The sequence below is a fragment of the Larus michahellis genome, chromosome 3 (genome assembly GCF_964199755.1).
Source record: "Larus michahellis chromosome 3, bLarMic1.1, whole genome shotgun sequence".
NCBI lineage: Eukaryota > Metazoa > Chordata > Aves > Charadriiformes > Laridae > Larus > Larus michahellis.
The window spans coordinates 51044988-51058296 of record NC_133898.1 but is presented as its reverse complement, the minus strand read 5'-3'; the positions used below and the strand labels follow the sequence as shown (position 1 = coordinate 51058296).

The 13309-nt window shown below is 40.1% G+C and overlaps 1 protein-coding gene across 4 annotated transcripts in view; it reads left to right on the top strand.

Moving 5' to 3' along the window:
- The window catches only part of DISC1 (DISC1 scaffold protein), a 199433-nt gene that overhangs the window by 6696 nt on the left and 179428 nt on the right, over positions 1-13309 (top strand). The window contains exon 2 of one of the 4 annotated variants that reach the window (XM_074580119.1): positions 12770-12916. The exons of 2 other annotated variants lie outside the window; for them this stretch is intronic. In XM_074580119.1, the coding sequence (XP_074436220.1) occupies positions 12883-12916 (34 nt within the window). In that variant the 5' untranslated portion in view covers positions 12770-12882. Of the gene's footprint in view, positions 1-4085; positions 4196-12769; positions 12917-13309 lie in introns of those variants that run through there. One more of the 4 variants, XM_074580120.1, reaches the window with a different exon arrangement.

Sequence of the window (13309 nt, the reverse complement as noted above, 5' to 3'; positions counted from 1 at the left end):
CATTAAGTGTGGCCATAGCAAGTTTAGAGTGGCTGTGCTTTTAATATTGAAAGGCCAGTATGACTGTTCAGTGCAAGCTGTATGAAAAGTACATGGGGTTGCTCTCGTTCTTCCTGGTCTTTTCTTAGGAGCAGTTGTTCTACAAGTTAGCTGTCTAAAAATGATCTCTTGTGACTTGAAAATGATATGAGAGAAGTTTTTAAAAGGAGGATTACAATGCAGGGAGCTAAGTAGGGAATAATAGTAGTAGTAGTAATAATAAAAACCCAAACAGACCAGGTAAAAACAGTGCAGGAGATAGCTTAAGGCTACTCTAAGGAATTCTGTATAGCAGCCTGTGTACGTATTTTAAATACCAACATAGCAAAGTAGTGGAAGAAGGAAGAGAGCAGCCCCAGAAATCCCTTGAATTCTAAATAAAACCAAGAAAGAGGAGAGACAGAAATAACTGTATTTGTGCAGCCAGTTATATAGAACATATGCATCTGTGGCATGGTTATGGCTGGCTGATACAGCTGTGTGGCTGTGTATTCAGGTTTGCCTTTTTCTGTGCCCGCGTTATAATTAGACTTCATGGACTGGATAGGGTAGAGGTGGTATTCCCTGGGCAGAGGTGGTCTTCCTCCTTCCTTTGCCAGGAAATTTGTGTGAGAGGCAGGTTTTGTTGCAGCTGTTCAGAGGTAATGTTGGGTGTGTGTGTCTGTAATACTCCTGGCACCATTTAAGGGATTATGTTTTTGAAAGGCAGGTGTCTTCAGACAGTTACAGTCTAGCAGATGTCTCTGTCTTGTCTTCCAATTGGCAAGCAGCCTAGGAGAAGGTATCAAAATAATTTTTAATATAGCAAACTGAATAATACCTTGAGAGAAATGCTTTCCAGTGTTTGTGCAGCCAATAAAAAAGCCTCGGTAATAAACATTTTGTAAAATAACTGCAGTAGATCAAAGTGACATTTAAGTGGTGCTCATGAGCATCATTTAATCACCAGCTAACTACTAAATGTCTGCTGCTGTGGAACAATAGGAGTTCCTCTGTTGTTATGCCTCACTGTGTCTGTCTTGCTTAAGGTACTGACCATCACTGAAGCTTGTGATTTCTGCATGTGTTTGTGGATGCTGGATGCTTAAACACTGGTGGAGAACCTATTTATTTCAAGTACTGAACTTTATTCTTAATTTTGACAATAGAAAGTCAGCTGTTTCCAGCTTACAGGATGTGATGAAACTATTTACTGACTTCCTTGTGACTCCTATGTAGAGTTAAATCGGATAAATTGCTTTCTTGCGAAGTTGGATGCATCTTCACAGATGAAACTCTTGAACCTTAGTTGTGTGCATAGGTAACTAGTGGAATACTGCAAATCCCCAAACTTATATTTAAAGCTTTGATGTGTGATAGCGTAGTTTGGGTTGGAGGGCACCTCAGGAGGTCTCTGGACCAAGTCTCAGCTCAAAGCAGGGCTGACCATGAGGTTCCTCAGGGTTTTATCCTGTTTGATCTTGAAAACCTCCAAGGACTGCACATCCTCTCTGGGCAGCCTGGTCCACTGCTTGACTGCCCACAGGGTGAAATAGTTTTTCTCTGTATCCAGTCTGAATGTCTCCTGTGTTATGTCCATATCTTTTCCACCCCCGCCCCCCTGTCTTGCACCTGTGCACTGCTGTGTATGGATTGCTGCTGTCCTCACTGTTGGTATGTTGTTGCTAGTAGAGGGTAATCAGATGCCATTTATAACATCTTTAAAAGTTTTATAGTAGTGCACTTGGCATTCTTTTGTTTACTTCTCTTCCTATTGCATAAAATAACACTGTATTTACTGAAATTTACTGTTGCTGCAAATATATCTTTACACCCAAAGAGGGCATTCTAACCTTAAAGATGTCCTTAGTTCTGTCTTCATGGCTTTCTCTGGTACAGAAGTCCTTGCTTATGACTCAGACTTTAAGGTAATTTAAGTTTAAGACATTTCATATGTTTTTGTTCAGTAAAGCACTATGACACACTGTACAGAAATGAAAATCCATGTGTCTTCTCAGTATCTCTCACAGGTTTATTGGCACCTCTTTGTTTTTGTAAGGCTGTTCATCAGGATGTTCCTGCTCTCTGGGGCGCTGGAGGGAGAGGATGCTTTTTAGGTCGTGAAGCTTTTGCAAGTCCCTTCAAGATCCTGCTAGTTTTCCTAGTCAGCAGGGAATTTAAAAGGCTTCCACCTTAAAGGTAGCACTTTTTTACTCAGGAATTAAAGGAGTTCATCAATGAACTATCCCAGTGGACTTACTTGACACGTATTTTATAAATATAGTTTCTTGTATCAGATCTGCAGATTAGTATAGACTTGTTTAGACTTAGAGTACAAAAATGAAACAGGCTTAAGTCATATTATAGGTAAGTTAAAGAGTCATCTCAATATGATGTTTGTTTCAAAGTGAAACCTCACTGTATAGAGTCCCCCACAAAATAACATTATTGGCAGAATCTGTCTCAGGGGTTCCCTTGACTCCAAGGTTTGGTAGTTTTGAGAATATTAAGATAAAATTCTATCTAAATGCTGCCTTTTAAATCCCCAGTCTTTTCAATGAAGACAGGAGTTCTAAAGGTACGAAGCTTTAGATGTATTCTTATAGTGAAAATGCTGCTTTTTTTTTTTTTTTTTTCTTCCCTTCCCTAGCCGTCTTTCAGGAGTCCTATGTAAGTCTTTAGTTCTGTCTTGGGCGTTCTTTGTGACTTGGGTGAGTTGTGTAGCTTCTCATGTAGTCTGTTTTAACCATGAGCTAATGCGTCAGATTACTGCTGTACCTCAGGACTGATGAGATCAAATGTCTCTGAAAACACTTTACTTCCCTTGAAAGGAAGCTGCTGCTACCTTTTAATAATAATGCTTGTCAGGAGTACTGTGTGTAAGCCTGAAAGAAGCAGGGGAAGAAATCTCCTGCTGCTATGACACTAATACTACCCAGAGGCCTGTCCCATACAACTGAAAGGGACAGGCAAATGCAAGTTTCCTTGCAAAAGACACTGCTAATCCTGGATTCCGAATTCAGGTTTTCTAAAGCAAGTAATAAATGTAAAAAAAAAAAAAAAACCACAAAAAAAGTGTTGGAAGTAACAAGTTAATGATCTGTATTTATTCTGGAAGACAATTTGAACGATGCTCAAAGTTTTCCTCTGCCAAGCTTTTTGTTACAGATGCAGATCTTTTCAGGTGTGCATGTTTAACACCATATGGTACAATCACCACCTTTTTTTATCCATTTAAAATGTGAAGCTGAATACAGAATATGTTGTCCTGAAAAACTGTTTCATTGGCTTATTCAAGACTATCTTATTTTTATATAGAAATATTTTTGAAAGGTCAGTCAGGTTTTTGTGTTTACTTCTCATTTTTTGACCTGAAGGATTTTGCTTAAGACTTTGTTTCATTCCAATACCGCACAGTCCTTGGTGGACAAGAAACACCTGCAAGCTATCTCATGAAAGGGTACAATTTTTTTGAAGACTAATAGTATGCTTCAATTTGATTGGGTAAAAAGAGCAGACAGGTGAGGTTCAACAAAAGGTGGCAGATCCTATGACCTTGTACTTAAGTAGGGATACTTAAGTGAGTTACAAATAGCATGTGACAGAAATAAGTTACAAAAAAAACTCTGGCAAAAATCTGTGTTTTTGTTGAGCATTATAGGCATATGTTAATAAGTGTAACCTGTATTACTAGCTAATACATGTTAGCCCAGGGAGACTGTCAAGAGTAAATTGTGGCAAGTAATTGTCTTGATTTCCTAGATGTGAATAGCAGTGATTTGCAGTCATGGGGGAAAAAAACCCTCTTACAAGAATGCTTTCAGTGAGATGATCTCAAGGGGATGAGTGGAGCCAGTGTGCCTTTAGAGTGGGGTTTGATTTAGATGCTCATACAAACTATGTGTGTGCTGTGAAAGGTAACAGGAGCCCTGAGAACTGTCTGAAGTCCTGGTAGCAAGAAAGGCTGAGCACCTGGAGGCAAGCAATGAAATCAGTGGATACAGCTGAAGTGGGGCTGGGCTCCTTTTAAATGCACCTGTAGAAGCCTAGAAACTTCTGAGCCCTGCTGATGGGGAGTGCAAAGCAGGAAGGTTCCCCACCTGGGAAGGGATGGGTTGGTCTGAGTAGACTGGGGAGCTGGAGGGTCTGGAAGCTCATGCAAGAAGGATTTTTGGAGGTAAGCTGAGATGTGCTTGTTTGCTCTTGTGGGGAAATGTTGTTAGGGGGTTGGGGGAGGCTTGTGCTTGTTGGGGTTGTGATAAAAAGGTTAAACTGAAAAGGACCAAAGAGGTGGTATTGGGGCAGAGAGTATCTCTGTGTGGCTTTGAATGTTGTTTGGGAGCTTTGTTGATGGTTATCACTCTGGACTGTGTAGCATTAAGTGTGACCCATGCAGAGTTTGGTCAAAGGTCCAGAGCAACAATTGGAAAGATTCCTGGTTCAACTGTCTTTTTTTTTCTCTTACTTGAAGAGAAATGAGCAATTGGTTTGTGAAAACTAATTGGGGTCCAAGAAAAGAAGGCAGGGTTTGATGGGAGCAGTGGAAAGCATGTGCAACATTGTTATCAGTAGAGTTGGGATGGAGACAAAAATGAGCAAAATGACAATCAAAGTAGACCTGTAGGTGCTGATGATGCCCTTCCTTCCCATGGGGCCTGGCTGGCTGCTGCATGACTGTATCCCCTGCTCCTTGTCTGCCTCTAGTGGGCATGGCTTTCGAATCTGCATGAAGACAGACAGGGCTTTGGTCCTGTTGGGTCTTTGGTCTCAAGTCTTGGTGCAAGGCGCATGGTTTAACTCTTCAGCTTCTGCCTGGAACTTCTGCAGTCACTCAGATCTCGTGTGAGTTGTCACTCCGGTAGTCTGGTTACAGAGGCAGTGTTCCTGCAATACCTGGTGATGTGGGTAGGAAATACCATGTTTGGCCTCTAATGCCAGGGCTCTTATTTGGAGCGGTATGGTTCAGGACAAGAGGTAACGGGCACAAACTTGAACATGAGGAGGAACTTCTTTACTTTGAGGGTGGCAGAGCACTGGAACAGGCTGCCCAGAGAGGTGGTGGAGTCTCTGTCTCTGGAGACATTCAAAACCCGCCTGGATGCATTCCTGTGCAAGCTGCTCTAGGTGGACCTGCTCTGGCAGGGGAGTTGGACTAGATGATCTCCAGAGGTCCCTTCCAACCCCTACCATTCTGTAATTCCTAGCTGTCTAGCGCTGGTGGGTGCCTTCTTTGAGTTCTCTCCAGCACTTTCTTCAGGTCTTCTCATCCTCTGTAACGATTGCCATCGTCACTCTGTGCTGGCACATCTGCTAAATTCTGTAATTCAATGCAGTTACCTTCTGAAGAGAAACTACATAACTATATTCTTTCCTGGCATGTTAATTTTTGTGTAGTGTTTTTTTTTTAGATATCTAACTTGCTGTAGATGGAGTGACTTCTGTCCCACCTTATTTAGAAGGAACTGTGATTTCTGCTAGGAGAGAGGTGTTTGTGCTTGTGGTTAGTATTCTGCTGCAGTTTCAGCAATATCTGCTGTAGTACTTCTTCCATAGCTTGTTCATAGGATAATCACCAGAACCATCTACTTTTCTTCTCCATGCTAGAGGAAAAGGATATAGGTGATGTTTTCACTTTTGTGTTCTTAGGCCCAATAAAGCAAACTTCTAACTTCTGTTTTGTCTGTCTACAGCCTTGGGTAAGGTTTGTAAAGGTCAAGCCATATTCTCATTGAAGATCTCAAAAGGGATATCAAGTGCATCTTTCCTGCTTACGAGTGTAGGTCTCTAAGGGAAGTGCACTTGGCTTGCTGGAGCACACAGGTTGACCCCTCGCAGGCTATGACATCTACAGACTGATGATACTGAGGAAATCTGCTGGCCTTTAGCAAGGACTTGTATTAACTGAAGTTGTTGAGGACGGGGGAGCAGTGCTGCAGTCTGTGCCTTGTGGGTCCAGCTGAGAATGTTCATCTCGCCACTCAGAGTGGTGATTTGTTGTCAGCCAGCAGAAGTGCAATCCACAGAATCGCTGCTGCAGAGAATACCTGAGTGCAGAAATTCTGCGGGAGCATAAAGAGTTGCAGGGGCTCATGCAAAGTCCTGAGATTTTCTTTTCAGGGGAGAGGGGTGAGGGACCAGCGCTGCTTGTTTGCCTCCCTCCTCGCTGCAGGTGGGCTTTGTGTCCCATGCATTGCCATAACTGCAGGTTTTGTATATGCCTGGCTTTTGCAGTATCTTATATTAAAACTGCATCCCGAGTTGCTGTGCTTTCTGCGGGAAGCTATCGCTTGGCTCTCCTGATGTCTGGAGCTTGATTCCATCTTCATTGTTTTCTGGATAGCATTGACATCACATCCTGACAGCCCAACTGGGGCTGTAAGGTAAACTTCCTTCAGCAGGCAAAGGAGGAGCATTTGTCCTGGGACTTTGATATTAAATTGTAAAGCTAAAAGCATTCTGACTCCTCACCCCTGGCAATATAGGAACTGCCATGTTGTTTTATTTTCATTATATGTGATCACTACTGAGCTGTTAAGAGAAAATTACTTTCTATTTCAATAAACTCAATTCTAGTTTCAGACTGACTGTGCATCAGATGCTTAATTTGGAATCCACTCTCTTGGTGAAATTAAAAATTCAAATCTCCAAGCTGGAGAACTCAAACTGTGCTTGAATTAGAAATTGACTGCTGTCAGTGTGCTCTCACACTTCACTCTGTTTTTTTTTAATTTTTTTTTTATTCCTCCCTCCCCCCTGATGAGTTTTATATTAGAGTCTTGCTGTAGATGATCTGACTGAGCAGAAGTAGTGGGAATCCACACTGTCACTTTGTAGACAGAGTGATGAAAGAGAAGTGCGGTGTGTTAAATAGACCATTCTTGATAAGGACTGCTATGTACTAATTTCATAATTACATGCATGTTTTGTGAAATACTTTTATGGGATATGACTGCAAGCCCATTAACTGTTGTTTGAAAATTAATTTAGGAACTAACCAAACTTCACAGTTTCTGTGCAAAATTGTTGCTCCCCTATTTTTGTGTAATATTTAAAGCTGTTTTCAAATCTCGACTGTAAGAATCAGAGCTTTTTCTCCACTTGAGACATTTACATGGATTGCCTCTGCAGACTTTCATGCTGAAACTGGGAACAAGAGTGTTTTTCCTCAGGAAGAAAACCAGCAACAAACGTTAAAAAAAATCCCAAAGCTCCTGAAATAAGCTTTGGTTCTCTGTTGTGAATGTTCTCTGTAGGCTTGCAACTTCTGTGTCCTCCTGCCTCTTTGGAAAGTGGATCAGTTATTCTCAATTATTTAACCATAAGTAAAAAAGAATTATACTGGTGGGTGTAAAACAAATTGGGGTTGGATATTTGTGGGGAAGTTAAGTGTCTTCTGTTATTGATTGTGCTGAAGGCACACAGTGCTGGTACTGCCTTGTGTTCTCCCTGGCGTGCTTGGTTGTCTGTTGGTGGTCAACAAGATGGATTGCAGAGATGGATATAGGGTAAGTGATGAGTAGAGAGGCTGAAAAGCTAACTTATGTTAGGTGGTTGATTATGTGCATTTGGCAGTTCCAGCTATCCAAGGCTGATAGCAGATGGGTTAGGTGAAATATTTGAGTGAGCTGCATGGGGAGGTTTGGAGACTGCTTGGGCTGAGGTTTGTCAACCAGAGACGAATTTTGAGTGTGAGATGTAGTAACAGCTGGAGAATGAGATGTGTTAGGAGTGTCTATAACAGGAGTATGCTGAAGTTGCAAAGGTCTTAGGGCTTCCATGGCCTTTTTCTTCCCACCCCCTTGGGACTTCTGTAATAGTAACTGACTGCATGAAAACAAAAATGAAAAGTGCTGAAATGACATTTTTTGACAGTATCATGCTATCTAAGTGGTCCTGCTTTCCTGAGACGGCAAAGAGTCATTTGGCTGTTCTAGAATAAGTCTGCCACTCACTTTTCTGGCCAACAAAATGAATTTCCTTGTAATGCTGTAGTGAAGAAGTTGTGTGGTGTAATTTTCATTCAGCTTGGAGTGCAATTTTGTATAACAGCCAAGTCTTGGGTTGCCAGCCATAGGGTGTTGATTAGTTATCAAATAGGCCTTCACAGTGCAACTGCATGCTTTCACAGGCTGGATAGTTATTGTATTTTTAAAAAGGTCAGAAAGGCATATTTCTGTTCTTTTTGTCACATCAAGGTGCTTAGGCCCTGATTCAGCGAGGCACTTGCTTGAGAAAAAAGCCTTCTTGTGTGCTGAATACTGATGGATGCAGATGCGTTTTAAAGTGTTAGCAGTATGCAACACAATTAAAAATATATAATTAAGGAAAGGGGTGCTTCTCTTATTCCCCCTGACTAAATAGGTGATTGTTAGTGATGTGGGAGATGCTTTTGATATTTACCAATTTACTTTTTAATATATTTTTTTTCTTAGTGTTAAGGCAAAAGCAGATTTAAAACATTTTTTTTTCTTGAGGGGAAAAAAGTTGATGGGCGTATTGAAACTGGTATCAGCTAATGCGATTCTTACTCCGGAGAGGGGTGCTGCAATTGCATCAAATGACTTGAAATGAGTTGTTACATTAAGGAGGTAAGTGGCTTAAATGTAACAACTTAATGATGTGCACATTATCGGAGTGTGTCAATAAAAATACAATTATTTAAACACTGGCTAAGGAAGCCTACTCTTGACTTCTAAAATGCACAAGTCTTAAGTGTTGTGCTTTTTTTTTTTTTTAAATGAAGAATAGAAACTAACATGCATTTAGTGACTTGAGAGAATGTTTTGTATGTGACATCTTGGAAATTTTGAAATTTAGCAATTGAATACCTGAACCCAGCCTGCAATCTTAGAAATCACAGGAACCCTTGGTGAGGAAGTAATTGATAAATGGTATCAAATATAATGTAGCTCAGCCATTGGTTGTCTTCTATAGGTACACTTTATCAAATACTAGATAAATCAAAGTAGTTAATATTCAGTAAGCAAGATGAAAAAGATGAATGAGACCTTTGCATTTTAAGACTTATAAAACTCTGTATTCAAAAGTAACTTTCTTTGAAAGTAAAGAGATGGTACTGGTTTCTTTTAACATAGGCTTTATTGAGACCAGTGCCATCTTATTTTGAATATTTTGTGGTATCTTTGAAATTCAGCAAGTGAGTCAAAATGTAACTAATTAGGAACCTGCAACACTTTACATATTTTTATGAGGTAGGAACTGAACAGTAACGGTTATTGTCATGTCAGATTGACTAATCCCTGAGAATGGTTCAGTTTTGTTACTGAAAGGTTAAACTTTTGTCTGTCTTTCTGTAAATAATAAATATTTTCGTCTCACTTACTTTGTTTGCATACAGTTTAATGCAGGTGTTTAAGGCTTCCTTGACAGAAGCAGCACTGCAGAAATTGCTTGGAGCAGTGCTTTGATAGTTGGCTTTGAATGTGACCAAGTATCTTTTCCTCCACACCACAGTTACCACCCATGAATGCTCTGAAGGTGAATTCGTTATTCTAATAAAAATCAACTGTGTGTGATATAGGTGTTTTCAGATAGTCGAACTCTCTTTAAAATTGCATGTTAATTTCTCGGTTACTTTCGGGGAGAAGTTAATGAGCTTGGAAGCATTCTGCGTTGTGTGTTCAAAGCAGAGGCGGGGAGATACTCACTTCAGAGCTTCTGTACCAATTTATAAAATCCTAGTGGACTGTACAAAAATGTGAGGTAGTTACACTGGTCTGTCCACAGATGCTGCTAGAGCATTTGATCAAAAAACTGAACTACCATTTTTGTGGTTGAAAACAAAGACTGATTAGCTAAAATGAGTTTGAGGACTGTTCTATTGTCCTTTAGCATCATGTTGGCTACATAAAATGTGCTCTTTCCATCAGTGGGAAATGCGCTCTGGCTTTACCTCTCCCTCTTTCATGTTCTTGGTGCAATGAAGACATGTACAGCATTGCTGGTGTTATGCCTTGTTTTACAGAGCTAGACTTTTTTTTTTTTGTGGGGGGGGGGGGACAGGACTTTTTTTGGGGGGGGATGACTCTGTGGTTTGTTTTTTTTGGGGACTTTTTTTGACTTGCTTCCCCCTCTTGTGCTCTGGCTCTGAGCTGTTACCATTTATGAAACATTGGCCATGAGGAAAGATTGTTATGGTGAAAAGAGATGTTATAATTAAGTTCTTTCTGAGCTTTCATAATGTGGATTTGAAGCCATTTGCACATAATCTGACATTAAAATATATGTTGCATCATCTTCTAAGATCGTAACATATATTTTTAAAAGTAGATTTGTAATATTACAATTGAAAACACCCTTCTTCCATTTGTGATTTTTCTAAGTGCGTGTCTCATACAATGCATGACACACTATAATGTAATTTTTTAAATTACCTTTGGTTGTTTCACAGTGTTCCAAAATACCATTTTGATAGTCTTGTAGTTAATTGCTACGGACTTATCAGTTATTTGACATGCTTGAAACTGAGGGAGTTAAAAGACAGGCCTCATATTTTTCTTATATTAACATGCTAGCTGTATTGGTTCCGTGTAGTTTCTGTATCTGATGTGCAGATGAAGCAAGCTGTGGATGGAAGGCTATGTGGAAAAAACAGTCTTTGTAACTAAATGTCATAATGTGGTGATAAACAACTGAAATGATTCTAAACTTCAGAAAAGAGACATGATGGAAGGGTAAACTGTGCACAAACCGTGTACTCAAAGCCGTAGTAACATCCTGTCTGGAATTCATGGTGGGTGAGGGCTCTGCGACTGCTCTCTAGCTGGGAGACGAGGGTCTGGCTGCGGCTGCCTCTCCCCTTCCTTTTCTTTGGGGAAAGCATATGTGTTCATCCTGAGGTGCTGGCCCCAGCTCTCTGTCGGTCCACTACTTCTTTGCCTTGTGCTCAAGTGCAGGTAATACTGGAGCTAAGGACCTGCATCCCTCTCCTGCTAATGTCCTCCAAATGGCTTGTGGCTTGGACTACGATCTTGGGTATCATTCGGGCTGTGGTGCTGCTCTAGTAGCCAGCTGAGGGACTTGTGCTGCTGGAGTTGCCAGGAGGCAGACCTGGAGACCATAAAGGATGGTAAACCTTTCTAGAGAGTTACCTGCAAACGTGGGGAGGAGTGTGGGGGTGCGTGGTTCTTGTGTGGACTAGTTCAGGATGCTGGAATTGTACCGCTTTGACCCAAATAAGTTTTAGAATTGCATCTAGTTTACTTGGTGCAAATACTTAATGCTTTGGAAAATTTAAACCTTACTTACATTAGCTTAGTTTAAATTTGGGGTTTAAAGAGCTCTAATTATCTGTCTGCTTTAGAAATTCATAGTGATTTACTGAGATCAATTTTAAACTGATTTTAATTAAACCAAAGAACCTTTTCCATTTTTACAGGCGAAGCCTGTAACTAGCCTTTGTAAACGGTGATAAGGTATGTCCAGTCTTAGAATGACTTTTTTCTGCATGACTGATTTCTTCTGCTGAAGGCAAATTTAGGCTGTTATTTTGTATATAAACTAAAAGAACTAAATTCTAAAGAACACTTTGTTCAATTTTTGTTCCTTTACTGTAAGAGCGGTTCCTGTTTGTTAGGACTTCTATTAACATTACTCCCAGTACAGCATTTCATTGTCTTTTTATAGTAGACAGGCTGATGGACTCCGTGACCTTTTTTATTTCTGTGATGCTTTTTCCTCTGACAAAAGAGAACGTAAGAGACAGCTGGGGTATTCTAATTTATGGTGATAGGAAGCAGAATACAGAAGCTTAACTGCAGTCCCATGGTGAGATGTGCCACCATTCTAGTATGTGGAAAATGTATAAATTGCTTTTGTTGAAGGTTATTTGGAGAGAGTGTAGTGAATGTTGGGAAAAGTCTCCTGGGAAGTTTCAGATCTAATGCTTAAATTTTTGTATAGGTTGTCATTGTAGTGAGGTGTGTATGAGACCTGTGTTAGGAGTTGCTGAGGTGTTTAGATTATGTGCACATCTCTCAACGTAAAAGTTGATAAAGGGTTGTCGTTAGAGATGGATATTAAATATATTGCATGCAAGGGATTTTTTTTTCCTGAAACTTGTGTTTTTGCAAGAGCGCTGTGTGGGTGATGAGAATATTCTCAAACACCTGAGATTCTGGCAATTGATTCTGTTTCAGTAAGTAGAGGGCAGCTAATCAAGGGCACCATTCAGCTAGTCACTAGAGTCCTTAGAAGGGTGATTCTGGCAAACAGGCCCAGTCAATGTGTGTGGGTTTTTTTTTTTTTTTTTTTTTTTGTTACAAAGTGGATGATGGTGCAGAGCTTGTATTCCCATTGATTGTGTGCAGGACAGAAAAATGGAATACCTTTTGACTAGTAGTAAATCCATAAGAAACTGAAAGTTGTCACCGTGTAATCTTGTAAATCTACACATAATTTTTCTTTTTGTGTAGAAATGTACAGAAAACAAAGACAAGATATTGCATTCTGATCTCCCACTTTTAATGTTTTTTGTGTTTTTTATCTTGGTTCTTTTATTCTGTTCTACAAGCAGGAAATTTATCTTTTCATCTATGAAAGTAAGGTATATATGGGGAAATTGAACAGAGGGCCCTTTCTTAATGATGCTAATGCTACAGTAATGCAAGCATATGGTGGTATTAGTTTTCTAGGACTGATGATCCTGCATGCAAAACTTTTCCTTTAACTTCACATTTTGGACAATAGGTAGCACAGTAAATCTAAATGAAAACATAAAATATCTCATTAGGCTGACAGATAAGCAACCATGGAGCGTCAAGGGTCTTCCATCTGTTCTGGAAGCAGAATCTGAAATGCTTGCTTGTATTAATAAAGCAAGGATATGAACACAAGAAACTGGACATGAGCAACGACAGATTATGCACAAAATTTCTTTGTGAGTATGGTTCTCATCTTTTTGATGCAGATTCAGTTTGATCCTAGATGTGCTTGTAAGTCTGAAAATCACTCTGGATCAGAGAGACTGCTTTAGTGTGCTGCTATGTGAATTGAGAATGAGAGAGTGCAGGGCATTGCTGTGCACAGGGCAGATGATGTGGTTCATTTTGCCCAGGTTTGTGTCCTGATGGATGTGATTACGTTAGAGAGCTCACTTAAGAGCAGGTGCAAACTCTTTAGAAACTGGACGAACACACACAGTGTTCTCTGGTAACAACTTTCCTCCTCTATCTGCAATATGGTCAGTGTCTTTGTTTTGTTGAAATGGAAACCGATGTGCGGTTTGACGTTCCTGAAACAATTATTTTCAGATGCTACAATATGTTAAGCC